General features: G+C 33.2%; 1 protein-coding gene across 9 annotated transcripts in view; it reads left to right on the top strand.

Annotated features, from left to right (window-relative positions):
* The window catches only part of LOC113519451 (plasma membrane calcium-transporting ATPase 2), a 218,968-nt gene that overhangs the window by 168,681 nt on the left and 23,582 nt on the right, over positions 1-26,705 (top strand). For 7 of the 9 annotated variants that reach the window (XM_052897055.1, XM_052897058.1, XM_052897054.1 and 4 more), the window contains 11 exons: positions 4,748-4,948; positions 8,235-8,355; positions 10,553-10,718; positions 15,307-15,400; positions 16,481-16,597; positions 21,645-21,692; positions 22,992-23,161; positions 23,570-23,785; positions 24,051-24,293; positions 24,756-24,994; positions 25,639-25,801. In XM_052897055.1, the coding sequence (XP_052753015.1) occupies positions 4,748-4,948; positions 8,235-8,355; positions 10,553-10,718; positions 15,307-15,400; positions 16,481-16,597; positions 21,645-21,692; positions 22,992-23,161; positions 23,570-23,785; positions 24,051-24,293; positions 24,756-24,994; positions 25,639-25,801 (1,778 nt within the window). The remainder of the gene's footprint in view (positions 1-4,747; positions 4,949-8,234; positions 8,356-10,552; positions 10,719-15,306; positions 15,401-16,480; positions 16,598-21,644; positions 21,693-22,991; positions 23,162-23,569; positions 23,786-24,050; positions 24,294-24,755; positions 24,995-25,638; positions 25,802-26,705) is intronic. The other 2 variants (XM_052897057.1, XM_052897061.1) reach the window with 1 other exon arrangement.

Here is a 26,705-nt window from a genome sequence, read left to right as displayed (position 1 = left end):
ATGACCCATAGATATGAACTGTCATCATCAGCATTTCAGCTCTTAACTATTCAGTGCTGCCTAACAGTATACTATGCCTTAAATAGAGATTTGCCAGTAGTTGTCACGTTTAGCAGGCAGGTTGGCAACCGCATTTAGGCTTTTAAAGATCTTTTAAGATGGACGCTGTTGCCTCTACCATTAAATTTCCTTAGTCGTTTCTTACGACACCCAGAGAAAAAAGGGGTGGTCTATTCTGTGCTGGGACCACACAGCCAATGTACCATATATGCGCCCTACTTAGGTAATATTAAAGTCATTTATTGTTAGGTATTAATTTATTCTTTAATTAATTATTTTCTTTATGTATTTTATTTTCTAATTTTTTGTTATTAATTGTTTTTACACTTAATCTAATTATGATTGTTTCATTAATTTACAAATGTTTTAATAATTAAAGACAAGAGTTATTTAGCATATTACATACAATAATTCTGATTAATATATTTCATAGAAAAATAATTAATAAATTACATTACCTGTTTAAATTACACATGCTTTTTTCAAGTACAAAGTGCAAATAACACGTAAATAGCGAATTTACTTATAGTCCAATAGAACGTAAGCTATCATCTCGCCATTACTGAGCAGGTAGATTTATTTATGCATAGCGTGACCGTGACTCACCGTCGTCATACAAACTTTATTGTATGAATTTTTAACGCGACCCAATGTGTTATCTGCTACGGAACGCGGGAGTGCTTGACAAGGGAATCATTAGGTCACCAATACGCCTCCAAGTCGTAGATGATTGTTTATTTATATAAGGTATAATGGAATCTATGTAACAAACAACAATCCGAATTAGTACTCTTATACTAGATATATTCCCCTGCTTTGTCTGTGTATGTTAAGATAAAAAATTGTCATATCTATCCAGGTTATGGTACATCTCATTTCAATTCTCTGCTTAGTTTCTTACCTGTAATGGTATCCTATATACAATATGTTATTTAATAATTTAAGATTGTATTCCACAAAAAACGACTTCAATTGTAGCAAAACTAGTTATTTTGATTTAAAACTAAACTTCTAATGTCTATGGAACCAATCTGTAAGTATATCCTTTTAGATAAAAATATAATTTTCCAAAACGGTTTATAACCGACGGAGTTATGAAGTAACAAACATAAAAAGAAAATACGACCGAATTGATAACCTCTTTTTTTAAATCAGTAGAAAAATATTTTTTTTAAAGTCAATTCCCGCTATCATTATCATCATCCCCTACTACTACACTACAAAATCTAATGGATCTAACATTGGTGAATGTGATAGATTATAGTCAATTAAGCAAAAGAGAAAATTATTACCGAGCATCAATCTTCATGACAAATACCGTATTGGATAAGCAGAGAGAATCGAATACCGAACGACTCTATCCTTACATCCATCTTTTGTGTAATAATAATAATAAATTCTTTATTGCAAACAATAGAGATGTATATAAGGAGTATTTATACAGAATGTGCATATAGAAAAGGCGATCTTATCGCTAAAAGCAATCTCTTACCAGATTTAATCTCTAAGGTCATTTTTGTTTTGAAAAATATTTTACTTATATGTAAAATTATTTATCCTTTACATCTTTGCATCGCTAATTATTTTTAACAAGCTGCCACATTAATTATGCTCTGTTAAATTTCTCTCGTTAAAAAATTACAGAAATTTCATATAAAAGTTACTTTCTATTGCAAGCGCTGTGGATTACATATTTATGAACATTTTGTCGAATTGCATGTGGTCCATCAGGCGGAACTTACGCTTATTTGACATATAAAATGATTAATATTTTTTTAAATATATTTATTAAGGACACATAAAGTAACAATAAGTAATAAATGGTATTTTCTACCAATAGTAGAAAATACATATTATATATATAATAAAAAAATACACCATCCTAAACTTTTACCATGATTTCGATAGTGAAATTATAGAGTACTGAGTTAATAACACTTAGGCTTCAAGAATGGTAACTAATGAGGTGTACCATGAGCGTTACAGTTCTGTGTATTCTGTTATCCATGACTATAGACGACGATTATCAAAATAAAAAAAAGGAAAGAAAAAAAAACATTTATTGCATTTTGTCGAAAATTACCAAATCACTTGCAACGATAAAAGTCTTAAAACGGCACCCCGCGCCGGAAATATCCGGCAATAACGCAAAAAACTGTTCCCCAAACAATTTCTTATACAATTTTATAGATCCAATCTCCTCGTAGCGAATATTTCCTTATGTTTATAAGAAATTTAAGAGGTCAAAGCAAATCTCTCCCCCTTTCTTTCTTTAAGATTTCCCTTCCGAAACAAGAAATTTATTCGACAAATTATCAGATACAATTCAGTAAGCAGTAAACACTTCGTGAGAAGGGGGAGACCTTTATCCTCGATCAGAGAGTTGATTTGTTGATGATTTTTCACTCCAATAATCACTGAATAATATTAAATCAAATCACTGTCCGTGTCTGTCTATTTTTACTCCTAATTCTTTTTAACCGTAGTCGTAAAAAAATCAAACTAAAAAACTTTCTTCTTTAGCAAATCGCTTCGTGACGATTCGAATCGCGAAATGACGATTACGTCACCAATTCTGAACCGATTTTCGCAATTCTTTTTAATACGATAGGACTTCCGTGTTGGTCCCATTGTACTCATAATATTGTGTCATTTTTTTTGCGGAGCAAAAAACTATTATGTTTTATGCTCCATACTTACGTGTGTTCAAAATTGGCAAGGCTTAGAAATATTAGAAGAGCTAATTAAACTTAATTTACAATTTAAATTTTTATTAGCAATCTTCTTAATGGAAACAATTTATTTACAATTTCAATCCAATGCTATAATTCATTGACGTATGTAGTAAAACGTGATATATAACAGTTATAAATCAAAATTAAATTATCATAAATATTAATTACAAAGATAAGACGAATCGAAATAAGAGAGCTGCAAATCTTTAAAATATATACAGCGAATAAAATTATCTTTGAAATATCTACGGAGCTGAGTCACTTGCCTTCGAACGTCACTATGAAAATTGTATTAAAAAATGTTACACATTTCTTTTAGAATTCTTCACCACTTCATTCCAACGGTCAGACAATATTTGAAACTTGTTTACATGTACGCATATAACTGGAAAAAAGCTTTACGCTCGATTCAACAATAAATTTCAAATATGACCTATGTTTATATTAGTTTTAATGTAGTAAACTACAAAATACCAAAGAACACAGGTGTTGAAAACTGTATAATATATTATTGGGGTTCCTGGTTACTGTCCGACGTTTTTCGATTTCAAGGCAATTTTCTTTTTTACACATAGTAACATTGAAATAGAAGAAATGGAATTGGCGTCTTCTCTCTCGTCATGTGTAATGATGGCTGTCCCCAAAATAATGAAAGAGGCGATTAAAAGAGCAAAACTTAATATGCCAGTATTGCTAGTACAAGAAAAGGAAAATCCGAAATAAAGTATACCAACCACGTGACCAGTACAATAAAAGTATACTAATATCCTTCTCCTAATAAGAGTCTCGTAAACATTAGTGGAACGATAACGCCTTTAATGATAATACCGTCGCTTTCGATTATTAGTCTTTTTCATACTATTGATAGTATAAATAAGCAAAGCAAATAAACTGATGGAATAAAATAAAAGACTGATAATTATTGACTATATTTACATATAAACCATACCTCCACACTTTTTTTACATTGTCAAAACTTAATTTGTTCATAAAGTCATATAAAATGGAAAGGAACAGAGGACAATGCAAATGGTATTGATTTTTTAGTCTGCATCTATAACATTTTGCCTATAACGTCAGTAAACTATTTTTTTTTTCACATGATAAATTATACATATCTGATAACAATATTTCATTGATATTGGCTTTGGCTTCGGATTTTATTGATTCATGATTTACAGTAATGTTCAGCTTACAAACCCAACTATAGCGCAATAACAGGTAACATTAACGTACGAACCAACGAGCAACAAGAGAACGCTAAAGAATTAATGCTAGCACCATGCTAGTCGTCAGATAGTAATTTCATTGTTGCACTTAAATTTTATTACACGACACGTTTCGTTTCACGGATGGGTGCGCGTGTTATTTTATCACTAAACCGTTCATGCTCGTCTATTATGAATGAAAAGGAATACGTCCCAGTGAAACTGCTCTCGCATAAACTTTACGATTACGTGCCTGCCTACTGGAGCGGTTTTTGCAATCAAGTATCGTGTCCAAGCCGAAAAGAATTTTATCTCGCGTAATAGAAGGTCTATTTATAAATAAGCTAATATAGAGAGTACAGAATTAGAAACGCTTCAAAGGTAGCACAGTGCTACCGGGGGGGGGGGGGGGGGGGGAACTTCAAATGCATTAGAAGTAGTTTTAGTGTTTGTTTGTGTAATAGTATTAACGGATGTCTTACACACTCGTAATTTTAATGGATTCGCAATTAATGTTTAATTCTTTTTTCATATCATGCAGGAAACAAAACAAAAATGTCCTTGTTTACGCATTGTCACTTTGTCAGTTCAGAATAGAATAAAGAAGAAATATTTGTATTGACACAATACTACGATGATAATGCTCTATTAAATTATTGAGGTCAAATGTTTTTTTACATCACAAAGAGAAACAGTAAATAATTGATAAGGATTATTGTAACATTTACTTTCTATTGTCTACAGGTCTTAGCGGTTCGAAAGCGGACCTGCAGCATCGGCGCGAGGTGTTCGGTTCAAACCTTATCCCGCCGAAACCTCCCAAGACCTTCTTGACGTTAGTATGGGAGGCACTGCAGGACGTGACACTGATCATCTTGGAGGTGGCCGCCGTCGTCTCCCTAGGGTTGAGTTTCTACAAGCCGTCCGATGACGCAAGTGATCCTGGTGAGTTTGCTACATTCAGTTTTTTCTAACTTCAATGCTCGATGAAAATACAAATATCTTTTTCAAATTATTATTTAATCTAATATTGGTTTTAAATTCTTAGATTTAGAATGTATGTTTCATCATACGTATTAGAAAAATATACAATAGCCAATTGAATTTGCATGAAAATACATGATCTTGCCGAAGCTTCGTGTATCAAGAGCCCACTCTGAATTATTCAGATGGAGCTTTTGATGTTTTCCCCGCAATTCGTGTGTGCAGCTCACGTCCAAAGATTAATGTCCAGCCAGCGAAACATCTGCGCTGTAATTCTGTAACCTTATCCGGCCCAAATTTAGTCATGATGTACACAGGGAGTGAATTGGGAGTTGATTATCCCATTTTATATTCTTGTAACAAATCTTAATTACCTTAAAGACCTTAATGTTTTTATCTTAAACAATGTAAATTCAATACTGAGAGAAAGGATTGTACTATTACATGCTAAAGGTAAATAAAAAATTCTATAAATTGTTAGTGTTACTATCAAATCTGAAATAGTTTTGTGTTCTGGAGAATGTTCTATAATTTCCTTTGGTGAAATATTTATATTTTTATCAAATAATTTTATACACACATTTGCTCAGACACTCATCTGTGTAAGGTATCCTCCTCTATGATTATTAGAACATCTTGTATAGAAGTAGCCATTAACTATAATAGATTAATGTGTGTATTTTCTTTTTCAATAACAATTTGGAAACATTAGATGATCCTGGTAAGAATATGCATTAATGATAAGTGATAATAATCCGCTCGTCTTCCCTTAATGTACTCAAGTAATTGGCATTGATTTCAAGTGTAAAAATATCTACGAATACAATTTGCAACTAAATCGATAAGACAACGTTTTCTGTAGTACATACATTTTATTTCTGTTTCTGTGTGTGAATATTTGTATTACCATGTACCATGGTTCATAGATTCAAACATTTTTCTTAGACATGACATAAAAATGTTATGTTTTAATGAACTAATGATACCGTGGTAATAGGGCATGTTATTGGTTTAGTTGCATACGACTCTTGAGTACAATTTACTTCGTCTGAGTAGTGAATGCAACCTGATCGTCCCCGATTGTGTCCTTTGCAGGTCCCTTTTTCTGTCTGCTTGTGTGCTAGTCTTATCTCTGTATGTTCCATGACCTTCTTCATTTGTTAAAATTGGAAAACCTTCCAAAATATTCATTATTAAGAAGTGTTCAACAATTTTAACAAATTTCATCTTCTATAAATAATGTCAGTGAACATCATGCTGTAGCCAACAAATATATTGTTGTTTAGTATATTATAAAAATATATATTAAGAGTAGTATAATAAATGTAGTAATGTTAAATAATTTGTAGTGATCCTGTTTGCAATGTTATTTTCTTATCTGTACCTACAACAATTTTTGTTATTAAGTATTAAGCACACGCCATTCGGTTCTAATAAACACGATTTACTAAAATTAAATGACCCTTTATTAATTTTATTTGTTATATTTCAATCTGGAAGTTCATGTACTGGTTACCTTGAGATCGTTGATTTGAAAGTAGGTCAAACAAAAATATTTTATTTTTTATAATTAAGCACTTTGTTATATCGTTATTAATTAGAAATAATCTTTATTGAAAATCTTTAAAAACCAAAGTATATGGATTTTGAAATTACACCTCTTGCTACACCTGGGCGAGTGTGTTTATTGATCAGACCACCTACTGCTTCATTAGATAGCCGCCTCGAAACTGTTAATCCATTACATACATACATCCATGATATGTAAGATAGTAAAGCAATTCTCGACCCGCTTCATATTCTTTCAATACAATGTGTTTTTTACTTTGAATTTGCGATCAATAATTAATTTCACTTGTTATTTAAGAATCAAATAATATTCTATTGTCCAAAAACAGATTATTATCAGATTATTATTACTATCAAGAGTAGTCAAATTATATATTATTTTAATCAATCATATAATTTTATTATTACTACATATGTATATAGTAAAAATCTGACTAAAATATATATATAACTAATTTTCTTTTTTATCAACGAAACACATTCAAGGTTACAACTTGAACTCGTCGTACGTTCCCATATAAAATGAGTCTCATCATTATGGCGGCTACATATTAAATAAATACTAAACCGACCGTAATCGTGGATTATCTTTAGGGTCTAGTTTATATTAATAATAGAATTTCTATCATTAAATGTATTGAAATCGATGGATTTTTTTTAGTTTCTGTCTTCATGTTTTGTTCTTTTCGTGTTAAATTTAACTTTACTCCTTAAAGTAGAATTAGCAAGTGACATTTAAATTTCATCTCCGTTGTAGTAGGTACTTAGGTTAATTAGTATAAGTATCCGCAGATTATCCAGTATATCTCAATTTGCAGAATAATCAATAAAGACAACAAAATTTAGAATATAGCAATAGCATATGTGAAGATTGTGTCGTTAAATTCAATATTCTGCCTTTATCACCGAGTGTGCTACCTGATATGGTTACTTAATGTACTGTTATCTCATTCACACCTATTATTGTTACTGTTCACGACTGAGATAGAACTACTGACGTGTCGTCCAATATCGGTTTATTGAATTAATAATGCCGGCTAACTGGGTGACCAATTAACTAATATATTTATCACAGTGCAGAAACCCCAAATGTACTGTCTTAATTGAACCTAAATATCTTTATGATCTCGTTGGTTTCGTGATGTGGTTAAATTAGAAGCAAGCAATGATAAATTAATTCTTGTTAAGTGTTAAATTCACTCTATGATTGATTTAGTGGCACACTTTAGTTGAAATATACCCTTCTGTAGTATCCTTCCAATTAATATAAGTTTTTGTTTGTTTAATTCCATCATTGTTCTATTGTTACAAATTTACAACAAATGGTTTATACGTATAAATTCATTAACACTAAAGCTACGTTTTTCTTTAAATTTTTCTCATTTTGTATTTCGAAAGATTAACTTGGCCAGAATGGTTGCTCGTAGCAACACATTAATGGTGATGGGATTGAACAAACAAACATTGTATCAGTACTTGGTGTAATAGACTTCCTGATTAAAAAAATAGTTGTTCCCAATACTGCACTTGGAGTGTTGAACATCTACAATCAGAATCAATTAGTTTTAATTACAGAAGCTCTGATTTAATATCTTACGTAGAATTTGTGTTCGTCTATTTAATTACATTAATTGCTACCTTCAGTACAGGGGAATAAGTATCTAATTGTATGTTTCAGCTCATCTGGACGAAGAGGAAGGCCACTATCAATGGATCGAGGGTCTGGCGATCTTAATATCTGTCATAGTCGTCGTTATAGTCACAGCGTTCAACGATTATACGAAAGAACGGCAATTCAGGTTGGTACAATTATTTGGAAATGGCCATTACGTCTCATATTGTAATAACTTATCCACGTAACGGTTCCCGTTCAGGTTGTAAAATAAACTTCCGTTTCCTCATCTTCTAAAACCTACTCTAGATATTACACTAAGGGCGCAATATTTTTATTTTTCTATACAAAATTAGCAACTTCAAAAGGCGTTTCCCTGTTCATATTCCAAATATTTTTCTATTTAATCGAAATACGAAAACATTAAATAAAATTAACTAAACTAATTCAGCTATTCTCATGAAATGCACTGACCAACAAAGAGGATTTTATTTTATTTATATAGATAAAGAAATTGAATATTGAAAATGTGAATCTGTAATTTTTTAACTCCTATTCTAAAAAAAATTATTTTATCCTAGGTATTAGACATATGCTCGCTCTGCCTACTCCGTAATGGATTTGGCGTGAAAATAGATACAGAAAATGTTTTTGGCAGCTTACTAGTGTGATATTTATGGTATACTGTCGCCATGTAACGTAAAGCACTCCCTTAAGACAAATCTAAGGATAACCTCTGACTCCGGCCAATTTTGCACTAAATATAAAACACTTAAAATACATTACTCTCCTTTTACCGGTAGTTGGATAATTACATAGGAATATGGCATCCGAAATGTTTATTTATTTTGTCTGGAACGATAACGAATTTATTCATACAGTCATCCAGAGTTCGGTGAACTCACCCGCACGCGCGTTTTTTTTTTTTATATAAGACGCGTGCCCAGTGACGTGTCTATTATACCATCTGAGACCCGGTGATACACTCATCGGATAGGACCCTCCATTTACTTAAAAAAAAAGTTATAATTAAATTTTTGTATAACACTAAGTAAATATGCATATTTATTTACCAACACAATTACAAATTAATGTCTCTAGTGCTGGTTTTACTTGAAAATACCTTGTAGAAATCTTGATAAACAAAGAAATTGAACAAAGCCTATTACACACTAAACGATTACTTGAATGACAAATGTGCATGTTAGTCCAACACGCACGGTCTCTTTAATGACCAATTTTAAACATAGTACATTAAAATAAATACACATAATGTTATGTTAACATCAAACATTTGTTTAAAAGATTAGTTAGAGAAGTTTCTTGCGGGTTCTTCTCAGCAGATATTGTTATCTGAACCATGCATTTCCGAAACATGCATTCATAAATTAAATTGATTAATTACATTTTTTTACAAAATTATGGAATAAATGTTAGGTTCTTCCTGTGCTCCCCCACCCATTGGAGCTAGGAGTCACTTCAGACCAGGGGCTTGTGGATTTTACACTCTCTGCCACCTTATTGTTAGGACACTGCGCGTATACATACATATATCAGTAAATAAGTTTTAGATTAGTTTAAAATATACGGATACTTATAGCTTTTATTTGAAACATAACTGTCAGAGATATATTTCCGTTGACTGTCATTCATCATCAATATTTTATTTCTTGATTATAAATCAATTCCACCATTTTATAGCTTGATGATTATGATATACTATTGTTGGTTCCGTGTGCTTCAATAGAGAATTTACGACTTCGATTCAATTTAATCAAAAAATGAAATTTTTGATCGATTCGAAATCGGTTTTCATGAAATCGAATTTCACAATTTTGCCCAAAATTGAAAGCCCTAATTCATATCAAGTTCCTACCATTTATCAGGTATGTAGTTTTGACTGCCATTACTAAAGTAGTCCATAGAATCCAGAATACCAGTTTACTTGGATTTACCTCGATTCATTCTAGGAACTAGACAAATACTAAAATAATGTTCCTATTTGTATATACGTTTACGCTACGCACACATGACAAGGAACAAGACGCCGGACGCTGCTGTCTGTCCTATCTCATGCATCAACGAAACTAAAGATAGATACGTTTGTCATTTGTTTAGCCGTTTTGTTCCTTTGTACTGGTACGAATTTGATTTATTTTACTTTTGAAAGATTTCAAAATTAGAAGGTTTTCAATTCTTCTCTTGTTTTCATGTGTGTGTGTTTTTTTTTTATTATTTGCTCTAGCTGATTCCGCAACTTCGCCCGCGTGGCGAATTCACGTTAGGAAAGAATAATAAGCATCTTTTCCGTCGTCATAAACTTTTACGTTTATAATAATAGAAAGTGTCCATCCTTTTAAACCTTGCTATTTTGTTATTTCCAGAGGACTCCAGTCTCGGATAGAGGGTGAACACAAGTTTGCAGTAATCCGAGGGAGCGAAGTGAAACAGGTGGCGATCAGCGACATAGTCGTAGGCGATATCTGTCAAATCAAATATGGTGACTTGCTGCCCGCCGATGGACTGCTGCTTCAGAGTAACGACCTAAAGGTAAACCTTGTTATTGTACTACACTTACTCACGATTAGGAAGAATAAAATATTTATTGGTCATCGTAACAGAGTCAATGCATGGGATGTATCATGGGCGAAACAGTATATGTTATGTCCATGTTACTGCTCATGTCTATAGGCGACAGTTACACTTTCCATCAGGTGGGCCATTAGCTTGTTTGCCGTTCTAAGTTACATAAAAAAAGTGTAGAAAATTTACAAATCTCATTTTACTAATATAATAAAATTGTAACTAGACTATACCTGCGAATATTTCAGAAACATGACAGATATTTAAGAAAATGGATTAAAAGTGTCAAAACAATACTTTTAGAACCTTCGTCTGTCTATATGTATGTCTGTTACAGCACCACACAAAAAACTAATGCACCAAATTGGATGCTGTTTTCAGAGTTGTATTCATATTGAATAACCTTTAAAAAATTATCTCTTTTATTGATTTTCCTACTTCTGAAATCCACGCGTACAAAATAGCGGTCAAAGAGCCAATAAATGAAAAAATATTTTTGGAATAATTCTAAACTTACGGATTATTATAAGTTAAAAATCCTTACGTGATACATATCCCTTAGAGCTAAAATTACATAACAGAAAATGCTTTTAATATAAAAGGTTCCTTTAAACTACAACCTCTTACGATACCCACGGCAAAACAGCCCACCATTAACCCAATCTGATTAACAACGTTTCCCTGTCTAACGGGAGATCAATTAATCTTTGCACAAATAAGCTTATAATGAGGGGAAGGCAAAATGTCTCCAAATCTCATTTATAGACAGAGGGTGTGAAAATTTATATATTCACTGAAGTAAAGTAATTGTAAAATATATTTTAAAACTCACAGATAAATCTTGAGTAAAAGGGGTGGAGAGTGGTAGTCTCAGCGCATCTCACCAAAAACCGGTTTGGGGCCAAATAAAAGTGCCTTGAACAATTTATAAATGTTCCTTGTACTATCTATCTATCTATATATATGTATCTCTTGATTTGTCCGTTTGACTGAATCAGACTCGTTCGTCTATAGAAGTGTAATTCAATTATTGCAAACTGCAAACATGATAAATATTTGATCAGTCGAAAAATAAAAGTTGAAATATTTCATTTGTATATTCGTAACTTTGCTATGCATATTAAATTCGCCCGGTCAGTGAGCTGAGCGCGGCGGGTCATCACCTGGAATGTAATAGTCATGATGGATTTTATATTATAGATACACAGTTTTAAATAGATATGTTTTAACTAACTTAAAAAAGGAGTTTCTCAATTTGGTTGTTTCTTTTATGTTAGTTGTAAACCGACTTACGAAATTCTTTTTTTATCTGAAAGAAGACTTACAGATTCAGAAGTTTAGTTTTTAATCAACATAACTGGCTTTGTCACAATTGAAATCGGTTTTACCTTTATTTAATCTATTTTTATTGGAGGCTTAACCTAGTGTAAACGGCGGATCTACCAGCCCACCGTAAACAGAAATTTATGTATAATTTTTGATATGTACTGTACTCGTATACTACTGTATTTCACTTGGATTTTTCTAATTGTCATTGTATATTTTAATGTTTTTGTATATAATAAAGAGATAAATATAGCATCGATATTTCCGTTCTGTTCGATAAACTGACCTGAAACGTCGATCTAGATCGCGTTTATTGTTGTTTATCGACCTACTATAGAAATGTAATGGACAAAGGGTAGTACTGTTGACATTATTGTGTCAAAGTTGTATACAATGGCCTACATATTACTTTCTTTAAAACAAAATCAATAGAACAACTCTAGAGCGTCACTGTCACATTTGAAAACTCAATTAACCCGTTCTGTTCGAATCAGACTTTGAAACACGTGAGGGTTCAACAATAAAATTTTCCTACGACTCTGTATAGATTTTGGGTGGGTCTTTGGAAACCCAACGACAAGACCACTTACAGATGGCGTTTCAAGTTAATGCCTAAATAAAGGCCTCTAGACAAATGGCAAACGAATTCGTCGATGGAATCGACATCGCTAGCTAGTCCGTGAGATAGAATAGGATAGCAACGCCGGATAACTCATTCTAACTTACGGACTCGCTAGCGATATCGATTCCATCGACGAATTCGCTTGTCACTTGTCTAGAGGGCCTGGCCTCCTAAATAAATGACAAGGGAATCCATCGATGCAATCGTTATCGCAAGCAAATCCATAAGTTGGATGAATCATCGGACATTGCTATCTCTTTCTATCTCATGGACTCGCTAGCGGTAACAATTTCACTTGTCTAGAAAGCATTATTTTAGGTTAGACTTTAAGAAATATAACTGTGAAAACCCCATCCTATTGGGCGTAGTTGTTTTTGTTTTTGTGATGCCGGAAAAAACACACAGAAAAACTCTAAAATAAAAAAAAAAAAACTTCTTTGGCTCTTACTAAGAACGTTCATATCAACTTTTCTACAATTTATCCCATGCACAGACATTGTCTATTAAAAAATTAAAAATATTATCAACCGTGCCCGCTGTAATAGTTTTAATAATATATACTTTATCTTTAAAATATCGCTGTATCAACAGTTAACAGGTAGCAATATTTTTTTTTATATTTACCTTTTATCAGATTTATTGATAACGTGTGCGTCACACAGATAAATATTAACGGTTACCGTAGTCGGGTCGATATTCTGTATATTGGGTTACGCTATCTACAGCTGCTCCTTTCGTTATGTGACCTTCGAATGTTTTTTCATTATACTACTAAAGTAGAATCTCGATTATCCGAATCAAATAAAACCGTAAATTCGAAAATTCGGATAATCGATTTTAAAGTTAAATAAAACGATATGTAATTACATTTATTTTTTTTTTGTAAAGGGTTTTATATACGTCATTTAGACAATACTATATAAAAAAATTAGGAGCTATAAAGATAATGGATTACATAATAGCTATTTACCCAACTAATACTATTATTAATAATCGAATATTCGAAATTTTATTTGTATTATTATTAACAGATAATTATTTAATTTATAATTCGATTAATAAATTTTATTTAAATAAAATATTAATGTAATTAACAAATTTTAATTTAAATGATTAATTATAATTAATAATAATCGCTATAATTATTTATTATTTTAAATTAAAAACCAAAAAGTACTAATTCCTGTCTTAAATTTTAACTTTTTTTAAATATTTTAACTTTCTCGTTCGTACGTAATCGCCAAAGCTGGTTTACAATTAAAAGAAAAAAAAAAAAAAAAAAAAAAAAAAAAAATATAAATAAAAAAATCTATTTAATTTTGCTGTTCGTTTATTTGCACATGCATGTTTAACGATAAAAAGACATATCAAGATTGTTTACGAATTCTGTCAAATATTTCTATATTCACTTTTAACAGATCACGCCATTACGAATATGTTTTATAAAATTTTTATCTGTCAGTCTTTTTGCGTCAATCTAGTATTATGTCACGGCACAAACAGACGTATTCAGTGATTACAAATAGTCACTGATAATACGACAGAATGCGGCATTTTTATCTACCACGTTTGTAATATTTGTGATGTACTTTACAAATGTAGTACAACATATCTTACGATATCTTCTTTTTAATTTATTCCAAATATGACATATCTTTTTACTAATAATCTTCTCAATGCCATTCAGCAATAATAACAGCTGATGGTTGGTATTTTTTTTTTATACAATTTGCGATGGTAAAGGCTACAGACCAGCTAATGAAAAATGGTGACCTATAGACAAGTACAGCTTCATAAATATACACTATCGCCTATGGTATTGTCATGAATTACCATTTATGGCGACTAGTTTTAAATCAATATACTAAATATCACTAAATAATAGTAAAAACATACACAAAATTCCTACCCTTCAACCCGAAACATAATCATGCAAACAACTTCTTGGCAACAAGAACACTAACAAATAACTTTTGTACAGTCCCTAATTTATAACATATTATATAGTCATATAGGACTCGGCATAGAATAAGCCATCCCTAACTTTCCCGTGGATGTCGTGAGAGGCGACTAAAGGAGCTTATGGTGGAGGGATAGGCAGCAGCGTCCCTCTTAAATCACTCACCAAATCCTTACTATGGTTGCTAACCCGTCTACCAAGTGTGGCAACTACTGGCGAAACCCGCCAAGGAGGTCTATTTTCAGCAGTGGACGAATAACGGCTGATATGATGATGATGATGATGATTGAATTAAAATAACAGTATTGAATGAATGAATGAGTATACTTTATTTGCATTATACAATATAGGAAATAAGCAAGGCAATTTACAAACACAACGATACAATTGTATAAGTACAGTAAGGTACTGTACAGCAAGTATTCTCTCGTATACCTATTAAAACAGAGCATGATTCACCTGTATATCTAATCTTCTTAGTCCTTTAAGTGTTATTCAATAATAAACATGTTTACCAACCTTCACATTAATAAAGTTGGATATAACAATTTATATTGTGAGATTTCAATAAGCATCCAAATTAAACCTTATTTCCTAAAGATTATGTACTTTTATGCAGTGGATTACTTAGTCCCTATTTGTTACAGATCGACGAGTCATCGCTGACGGGCGAGTCGGACCATGTCAAAAAGGGTGAATCTTTTGATCCCATGGTGCTATCTGGTACTCACGTTATGGAAGGTTGGTACATTATTTTGTACGTCTCAAGGACCAATTTTACTTGCGACGATACGTAAACTCCTTAGTACCTTGCCGCATTGACATTATTTGTGTTTCTTAAGAGTTTATTAATATACTAGCAAGTTATTAATACGACAAGGTGCCAACTAAATTATTAATGGGTACATAACACGCAACTGTATAATAAATATTCCACACGAACTATTTATTGGTAGAATTTAAGCAACTTACTTAGATTGATACCACTCTCTTACCTATTTCTACCTATGTATGTACTTTATGTGGGTGTCGTAAGTGGCGACTAAGGGAGGACAAGGGATTGGCAGCAGCGTCCTTCTTGAAACATCTCTTATACCTGACTGCGGTTTCCAATCCGCCTGCCAAGTGGGGCAATTACTGGCAACCCCCTCCCCCCAAAGGAAAGGCTTATGTTTAGCAGTGGTCATTTTTTTAATAGATGATAATGGAATGGTAACTCCGCCTGCACTATCTGTATAAGCTGGCGGGGCACCAGTGAGGTATGATAGGTGACAATGAAAGCAGGTCAGTTAGCCCATCGTGACGAATTTCACTAGAATTCCACGGTACTTTCCAGGGGAAACCACGTGATGACCTGATAGAAGGGTGTATTGTTAGCAATGGGATTATCATTACTAACACTCTTGCAGTGGACAGTTAACAGCTGATGTGGTAATAGTATTTTGTCCTTCAGGATTGGAAACGCAAGATAACATAAAAGCCTACTATTACCCAGACGGTCAGGTGGCTCGGTGCAGGCTTTATTTCGAGTTCAAATTGACCTTTACGCGGTCCCTCATTCCGCGGTTGAAAACTATTGTACTTAATTCTTATTCAATTCGTCACATTGAGCTAATTTATTTTCTTCTTTCTTCGCCTATCACACCTCACTAATACCCGACCAACGTATATCAATAACAAATACGGGATAACCATTCTATTATCATCCTTTAAAAAAATCTAATACTAATCTAACAAAAGAATTGGTCGTCACTCTGTCTACAGGCCGTGAAGTGTAGATAGAAAAACAGATAAAGAATAACTAACTACATTACATTCCAGGCTCTGGCAAAATGCTTGTGACAGCGGTAGGTGTGAACTCACAAGCCGGCATCATCTTCACACTACTCGGTGCCGCTGTGGACAAGCAGGAGAAAGAAATTAAACAGATGAAAAAAGGTCAGTGTGTATTAACATTTGAAATGGTTGCGGTAGCCAGTATTGTTCGATTAGTTGGCGCTTTCTGATGATTTTGTAGTGTTGTGCCCGATCGTACACTGCGCGATACGACAGCGACAGCGGAGAGTGAAATCGTTGATTAATTGTTGACGCTTTATTAAGCTATTGTACTGGTAACTAGCTATTCCGCGACTCACAGATCGTGAATAAAAATATTTTGTTACAATAGAGACCTGCTTCAATTAGCACACGGGAGTATGTCTTGTCGATTGGAAATATCTTCCAAAACTGGTATAGAATTGGCGATGACATGAAGCAATATTATTACTTAAATAGATAAGTGACATGAGGATAGAGCGATATGAGAAAAGGATGAACCTTTTCAAAGTCTCTTAATCAATTATAATAAAGATCTCTAAAGATTAAATTACTTACTACGAATATATTTTAATGAAATAATCTTAAGTGATCAACTCGAATCCATAGTTTGCATCGTGTTGTGAGTTAAGTTGATTGAGGCAAATTATCGTGCCGACAAGATACTGGCACGATGTGTGGTTTTAAAGCTGTTTATGGCATGCAAAGGTCTCTATTTGCTTGGCATAGCGTTGTACTGTAAGCAATAAAGGAAGTGTGTCCGTATTCGCTTCATTTCACGCGATATTATAACGCTTTACGTTCGGCCTCATTAACATTAAATGACAATTAAAGTTATGCATAAATTGGAGAATTTTCAAGAAGGGCGACTCTGTAAAAGCAAACTTAAGGTCGTGTTATTTTTACTTATACGTAGTTGCTACTCGAAATTTCTTTATTACATAGAGTATTGACTTTACTCGCAGTAGTAAATTAAACAATGAGTTTCCACTATCACAAAATAACAAGGTTGATTGTAAGAGACCCCTCTATGGGTCAAGTCCGCCATTGTATATTAAATCTTTTTTTTTTGTGTCCAATGTAAAGAATGAACAATAAGAATATATATTCAAATTTGTTAAATTTTAATCGATCTTTCCATTCGATCAGATCGAATTGAAGCCTTACTCCAAACAAATATGAATAAGCCGATAATTTAAACTATAGAAATTAATACAAACTTTAAAAATTTTACAAATTGTAAAAAGCTTTCCATACTGTTCTTTATTCATGAACCCTATACACCTAATTACAGAAGTGCCTTTTTTGGAAACATAATTAAGTATCGTTTTGCGTCGATTAATGTTTAATGAGAACTAACGTGCGTTATAGCAGAAAACTCCCAGACGTATAAAAATAAATACAGCAGTTTACGTTTGGATACGTTGTAATTTTAATGATTTCATTTGCCGACTTGTTATGTTGCGCAGTGTGCGATGGGCTTTATGTTTATAGTATGGTGGTAGTTATTGGCATACATTTGTGTAACGCATAATATTACATGTTACATTCGTGAATAATAATTATTTTGTGTTTAAAAGTCAAGTTCTTATAAAAGTATTGTGAATCTGTATTATGTGTAATGAAAACTACTAATATCTTATTTATTTTGATCCGCAAAGAAAAACGGTACCTATTTTTGAAGATTTTGACAGACACTTGTAAGTATATGTCCTGATTTAGCCTACGATTCGTGACTGAAAGTAAATATCCCTCTTACTAACTACAAGTGTGTTTGAAACCTTCCTGATGTCCAAGTATACATGACGTATAATTGAGCATAGTTGGTTTAATAGTATCCAAGTATAAATTTATTTAATGTAAATTTAGACCTGATCGCTTGTTTTTATAAAACAATATTTAATTCTCAAATCAGTTTACAGCTGATGGAGTTATGAAATTCTTCTTTTTGAAATCTGTTGAAAACGACAAACAAGCTTATGCCCCCGATGGAAACTGATAACCGCCGCCTATAGACATGAACAACACTCTCTCTCTCACACATACACATACACACACACGCGCACGCTTATAAAGGAGGGTAAAGGAAAATAAGAAAGATATGTGTGTATGTGTTGCGTGAACACTACACAATAATTTTATACAACACAAATGCAAATAAAAAATTACTTACAAATCTTTTTGTGTATTGTATACATGATTTCCTTATATGCAGTATTGATACTTTTGTGGATTTTTTTTAATGGATAATAATGGAATGGTAACTCCGCTTGCGCTATTGGTATACGTTGGTGTGGCACCAGTGAGAGGATGAAAGCAGGTCAAGAATTAACCACGATGGTTTCCAGGAGTAATCGCGTGGAGATCGTTCTGATATGGTATATTACTAGTAATAAGGCTGTTAGACCCCATTACTGACAATCCCTTTTCCCGTGTGATCTTGACATAGACTAGGCCACCCCTTCCTTTCCCGTGGCTGTCGTAATAGACGACTAAGGAAGGGCAATGGATGGGCAACAGCGTTCCTCTTAAAACATCTCTAAAGCCTGGCTGCGATTGCCAATCCACCTGCCATGCGTGGAACTACTGGCAAACCCCCCAAAGGGGGAGCCTTATGTTCAGCAGTGGACAGTTAAAGGCTGATATGACGATGGTGATATACGAAGCAAGTTCTAGTACAATTCGTGTACAACGGGGTATTTAACCCTTCTTGTGTTGCAAGTGTTTATGGGCTCCGGTAGCCAATTATCATCAATCAGAGACTGTAGGCTTGTTTGTCTTCTTTCTTCGTAAAACAAAAATATTAAAAAGATTAATTTTTTTTTCGGTTGATTGCATTAGTGAACCATGTTGTCTCAATATTCGCTCGGGACTGTGTAGTCACATATTATATTATAGAAAAAAAAAACTATTAATTTATTTTTTTGTATTTCCAAAACGCGACAATTTAACTCGCACGTAACTCCGACATTATCGTTCCGTCCTTTCACTCCAATCAATTCACAATTATGTGCAAAAGAGTCAAATGTAAGTATTACAATATATTCTTAGGAAAACATGTAAAGTCATATGAACATGTATGCCATACTATAATCAGTCATTTCATCAGTAGAATCAAAATCATCAGATGGAGCATCCCAAATAGTGCGACTTCGCAAAATACCTATAGTTCAGCATTGTGTTAACGCTCTGTTCATTTAGTTATAGTTATAAAGCATAGACAGACTTACAAAAAAGTCAAAATGCTTGTATGTACGTACTACTGTATATTAATAATATAAATAAATATTTCAATATATCCCTGAAGACAACAGATTGTAAATCGTTTTAAAGTTAAAAGATATTTTTTTTTATCTGTGGTCTTTTTGATTTGACTCATAGTGAATAACTGAATAGTCTGCTGTTTGTTGTAATCCTTGACACGTTCATTTATATTGAAATTCTAATTTGACCATATGTGAATACGTTTCATGCAAATACAACCATATTAATTTTGATTTCGTTTACGTACGTATAGACTATTTTTTACCAAAGGAAAAGCTTCACAAAATAAGTGAAAATAAAAATACAATCATAGTTATTTAAAAAAAAAAAACATATTTTTTACATCGGTTTAACTTACGTTTTAAATTCGAATATGTCCAACTAGTTCTGAACTGTAATAGAATAAATATATTTTTTTTATAATTAATTGTGTAATAAATATTCAAAGTTTAATTACTCAAATTGAGCAAAATTACTTTAATTTACGGTAAAAATTCTAACACAAATAGTTATAAAATTTATTTCAAACTAAATATGCTCACGACTTCATTCCCAATGGTCTTAGTCAGGGTTGTTTAGAAATAATTTTATTATGAATTCTGTCGAACACCCATATCCTACTTAATTGTAAAATTTTGAAAATTAGTATAATGGAATGACCATCTTTTAACACATAAATAACTTTTTATTACAAAATAAAGCTGCAACTTATAACTAATTTTACGAATAATTCAATATATGTTGTAACTATGTATCCTTTACAGCATACTTGTAATGGTTGCAAAACAATGCGGGGCGTTATAGCATTATAATAGTCTTATTACTTCGCTGAATACTCTATATACGCTTTTATGTTAATAGTGTTAATGATTAAAATAAAAAGCAGACTTTAAATTAAATAGTATACTTATAAAGCAATAAAAATAAAGTTTCCCATAGACTAAATGAGCATAGTGCGAGGTTTATGCTTTATTGCATATTTTAGTGTACCCACAATGAAGTAAGGAGTTTCCCCTACCATCCACCATTATTCACTGCACCCCTTTGTCCCTTTAAATATAATATTTATTGGAAGAAATTCGATAAAAGCAAAATATAATTTTGTAAGCGTTTTCGTATTTTCTCTATTACTTAATTACAGTTCAGTTCAATTATAGTTCAGTTCATGTATAATTATCAATTTCTTCCAACATATGAGATTATTTTATTTATTGATGATTTTTTTTATTGTATTGACCACAAAGGTTTTACGTAAGGTTATGGTTATATACAATTTTGTTATTTTTACCGTCATTGTTAAATGTTGTCTTTATTGTTGTGTTTGACTAATAGCCTGAGTTGTCTTGTGGAAGCATGGAACTATTATTAAATACGAATTTACTATATTATTCTGTATTTTTAACTATGTACCTATTTAAAATTCCATTTAAATGTAAAAACATCAATAAAATAAATAATCTCGTCAATTAAAATCATAAACAAATTTTAAAAACCAACCGTTAAAAGCAACCATTTGTAAATGCAATTTTAGATGCGACATTTAAGTACTTGTGGCCGAAAAAAGTATAAATTGATTATTTTAACGCCACAAATACTTGAACGATTTATGACATTAATTTCCATAGAATTAGTGCCACGAAACCATAGTGTGATCCGTTCAATGACATCCAACTTTTTTTTCTCCACCCCCGACCCCGGCCTGCTGCACGCCCACCTCCATGTCGCCGATGAAAATAAATAAATAAATATAAAATAAATAAAAACATACACATTGATACTGCATCGTGTAACTGTCGTGTTGACTGCATGATGTATAAAAAAAAATGAACTCGTTGCCATAAATGTGTATGCTTGTATATTATTGAAAATTACACTCGCAACGGATATGGAAAATTGATGAAATTAGAAGCTAAAAAGCAGCAACGAAAAGGAACCCAACGCAAGAGTTTGTCCGGTAAGTAATCCCTTTGCTATCCCCCGCTTAAATGAAAACCCTGCGTACATTCAGGGCCAGAGTATTATATAAGTATTGTATTGTGTTTTATAGGGTAATGTTGGTGCTTAAATTTGTAGCTTCGCTTTATTGTGGTGGTGGGATTATTAATCTGTCCTTAAGTGTACGCCGAGCTGGTTAAATTATATAAATTGTAAACAATCTTTTTACGAACCGTAGTTAATTCTAGCTGATACTCGTACAGTAATACAGTAGATAAAATTCTTTGAAAAGCACCTAGTATAGTGTATCGAAGTTTTAACTTTTTAATAATGGTAAAGTTGACTAACGCCATTGTCATACCATCCTTTGACGCATTTTAGACTTTTTTGCATAGCATTCTACATTCTTTTATCACTATAGTTTAATATAAGTAATTTATTCATATCTACTTACTTTCTTTAAAATATAAGCTTTAAAAAGAGACAAGAATAATGTTTACTAAATTTTTATCCTAATATGTAGTTTTATATATTTATACATATTCTAAACCCACAATACTGTTTTTGAAATACTTTATGCACCTCTTAAATAATAAATTTGTCCCCAAGTGCAAAAAAACTTTACAATAAATATTGTTTGGTATGGAAAGACATTTTTTAATTAATAAATTTTGTTCCACAATATGAATTAAATGTTGTTTATTTTTTTTTTATTAGTGTAAAAGAATATTTACCACTTCTTTTTGGAAAATGGTTTTGTTACATCTTATAATCTTTATATAAATATTAGTGTGTATTTTATATGTACTTTCATGAATATATTACATACATTATTACTATTTAATTAAATATATATAAAACGTGCGTTAATAGTCCAAATCTTTATATCTTAATCTATACAAGACAATAATGACATTCTTATTAAAACTTTAAATCAGTAATATACCTATATATTTTTATTTATTTATTTTACACTTTATTGTACCATTTATAAAATAATAAATACAGTTATTAAATAATTATATTAACTGTTTTATGACCATATCCAAGCTTAAAAATAAAAAAATAAACTTGAGTTGTTATGCACAGATGTTTAATATTATTTACCTATTATTATTATGTAAATATATGTAAAAACGTACATGTAAATTATATATTTAACAAACATTTAATTCAATATAACTTTAAAATAATACATTTTTAATTAGTAATTTAAAAAAGAACATACATAATCATTGTTACCCCAAAACCTACAAAAGACCGTACCAAGCAATATCTCTTTGTTGGCAATCCATTGACGCGTACGTTGATCGTGTAGGGGACGAGGATGCAACACTGCCAGCGTCGGGCAACAGCCACGGCGCAAACCACGCGCGGCCTGACGACAACCACGTGCCCGCCCCGGCGGTCGACAAGCCTGCCGCCGAGGCTGGACATAAGAAGGAAAAGTCGGTCTTACAGGCTAAGCTTACTAAATTGGCTATTCAGGTACGAATTACGTGTAACTGTCACTTAAAACATAGTAATTTCGTCATAGAGTTTTAATTTTGAATGTTACGTAATTACCCCCTAGCTACTGCGGGGTAATCGGATTAGTAATAGATTTTTATTATTAGAAATGACAGAATATCGGCGTCTTTGACTAATTTTTATTCAGTTTACTACAAAGCACACATATTTGTATAGTTTTGAACATTTTAATAAGGTGAGGACTTTTTTTAGTTTTTATAGCTCCACGTACATATAGTTAGAAGGATATATTTTTGTACAATGTAATAAAGAGGTCTAAAAAGTAATGTAATTAAAAGTTACATAATTATGGTAGCTATTCTAATTAGTTTATGTTTGTCCCCTTGCATATAATATTATTATTAATTTTCACTTATCGTTCAACAGATTGGTTACGCCGGCTCCACCATTGCGGTTCTCACTGTCATCATCTTAGTCATCCAATTCTGTGTGTATACCTTTGTTCAACAACAAAAGAAATGGAGCGCAGTATATGTCAACAACCTTGTCAAACATCTCATCATTGGTGTCACCGTATTGGTGGTCGCTGTACCTGAAGGTCTACCGCTTGCTGTTACCCTCTCTCTGGCTTACTCCGTAAAGGTGAGAATGAGATAAAAAAAAATATACGGTAAAAGAAAAAAGAACATAAACTAAAGATTAGTTGTCACACAGTTTATTAGATTGTACTATTCTCCTTGTGATACATTGTAATTCTTTATTTATAATAATTATAACTATCGTTATTATATATTGCATAAATTTCCCCCTGGGGTTACTTTAGTTATCGATTAAAATTATTACTACGCTCATTTAAAAATTTATATCAAGTGTTTAACACACCTAATCTAATTTTATTTTCCTGCAGAAAATGATGAAAGACAATAATCTGGTACGGCACTTGGATGCGTGCGAGACGATGGGTAATGCGACTGCCATCTGTTCAGACAAAACGGGAACCCTCACCACCAACCGAATGACGGTCGTACAATCATACATCTGTGAGAAGTTGTGCAAAGTTATCCCCAACTTTAGGGATATACCCTCCGAAGTTGGAGAGACACTCGTCGAGGGTATATCTGTCAACAGTGCGTTCACTTCTAGAATTATGGTAAGATTTTTTTTTTTACCAACAACCGTCCACTATTCATACAAACCAGACGTTCTCATCACCAATACGTTTCAAAACAGAGGTGATGAATATAACAAGAGAAAACTGACTTAACTAGCTAACTGACTGTCTTTTCATTGGATCTGATTAAAGCCTCTATTTATTAGGAAAATGGCATACCTTTACCCCAAATTAAACAATTTAAATAAGTTAATGTACAGAGAAGAGATGTTCGAATGATGAACAAGAAATGTTCTTATTTATTCATTATACCTAGCGATTTCTAACTGATCTTTGTATCCGTACTTAGTTTTAAGTTTGTAAGGAACTTGACACAAACCTTTAAAAACTTGACAGGTTTATGTCACGTGACCAAACTGGCCTGTTTTGTCTACATTTTTAGTGCCAATTTATATAGCGCTCATATTAAGCCTGGTATTAATGATTACTCTTACCGCACAGCCGTCTCAAGACCCGACCGGCCCACCAATGCAAGTCGGCAACAAGACGGAATGCGCTCTTCTCGGGTTCGTTGTCGCATTAGGTCAAAGCTACGACGCAGTCAGGGAGCGACATCCCGAGGAATCCTTCACCAGGGTCTACACCTTCAACAGTGTACGCAAGAGCATGTCCACAGTCATACCGTACAAAGGCGGCTACCGGTTATACACAAAGGGGGCTTCCGAGATCGTTCTCAAGAAGTGAGTGCATTGATTTACTAACTTAGAAGTTATTTTCCTACTAAGTTTATATTATCATATGTGTAGGGACTAGGTAGAAGTAGCTGACCCGATAAACGTCCTTTTGCCCCCTTTCACCATCTACTGAACCAATTCTTAATTATAATAATAAAGACTATGCTGTCTCTTATGTTGGAGCAAACAATCGATATTTAGAACGTAAACTGTGAACGAACACCTGACACTTCTTTAGGATCATAATATATAAAAAAATATTATTTGTATGCAAGTGTATATGAAACTATTTCACAAATATTCATACACTTCATAGAATCTCTATTTATAATTAGCACGATGTGTAGTGTCTCCATTTATCGTTGGATAAATGGAGACACAGAAGAAACTGTTCGTAACTGTATATTTCTGGATTCATATGGCTACGTATGAATTAAAGAGGTCTCCGGCAAAAATGTCAATAAATACAACTAGTGCTGCCCGTTAGTAAACTTTAAAAATTCAGAAGCACTAGTACCCCCATCCCGAAGCTTGGGACCCCCGCAGCGCAGGGTCTATGACCCATCGAGTCACAACATACGAGACTACACGAGTATCCATCCTCCATCATCATACAGAATTATAGTATATAAGTGTCATCACATATACAGATGCGCATTCATCTATGGACACGAGGGCCGGCTGGAGAAGTTCACGCGTGACATGCAGGAGCGGCTCGTGCGACAGGTTATCGAGCCAATGGCGTGCGACGGCCTCAGGACCATATCGGTGGCCTTCAGGGACTTCGTGCCGGGCAAGGCGGAGATCAACCAGGTCATTTGCTGTTTCCACTAATATTATACCAATCACAAAGATGATTTGCCGGGACGACCCCTTCTTCTCCTGTAGGTGTGAAAAGAAGCGACTAAAGGAATTTAACGATCGAGGGATAGGCATCAATGTCCTTTTACAACGTCACCAAAGCCTGACTAAAGTTTTCAACCCGCTTGCTAATCGTGGCAACTACTGGCGAAACCACGCAAATCTATATTCACCAGTGGACAGTTAACGGCTAATCTGATGATGAGATAGTTATAGTCTATAAGTTGCTATGCAGACGACAGTACAGGAGATACATTATATACCGGTCATGCAAAGATCTCGCGGGCACATACCGATGAGTGCCGGAATAGACTTGTGTCTGAAATCGAAACTTCACTCCATCAAGTTTCGATCTGGGGTGAACAAAATCTTGTCCAATTTAACCCCAAAAAGACACAAGTCTGCGCGTTTACCGCAAAAAAGACGCCGTTTGTCGTATCTCCTCACTTTCAGGGCACTTCCCTTGATAAAAAGTCGAGTCTAGGAATTCTGGGCGTTGATATATCTTGCGACGTCCAGTTTTGCGGTCATCTGGAGGAGAAGGCTAAGATAGCTTCCAAAAAGTTAGGAGTGCTCAATAGGGTGAGACGATATTTCATGCCAGAACACCGCCTGAAATTATATAAAGCCCAAGTCAGGCCGCATATGGAATACTGTTCTCACCTGTGGGCAGGAGCGCCACAGTACCAACTCCTTCCGTTAGACCGCATTCAAAGTCGGGCGGCTCGAATTATCGATAGTCAACGCCTTACTGTCCGACTTGATCCACTGAAACTGCGCAGGGATGTTGCATCTCTGTGCATCTTCTACCGAATTTATCATGGGGAGTGTTCTGAGGAATTGTTCGGATTGATAC

Source organism: Galleria mellonella, unplaced genomic scaffold (assembly GCF_026898425.1).
Source record: "Galleria mellonella isolate WM207_F2 unplaced genomic scaffold, CSIRO_AGI_GalMel_v1 utg352, whole genome shotgun sequence".
Taxonomy (NCBI): Eukaryota; Metazoa; Arthropoda; class Insecta; order Lepidoptera; family Pyralidae; genus Galleria; species Galleria mellonella.
Note: the sequence above shows the minus strand (reverse complement) of the source record. Positions and strands in the feature narration are given on the sequence as shown.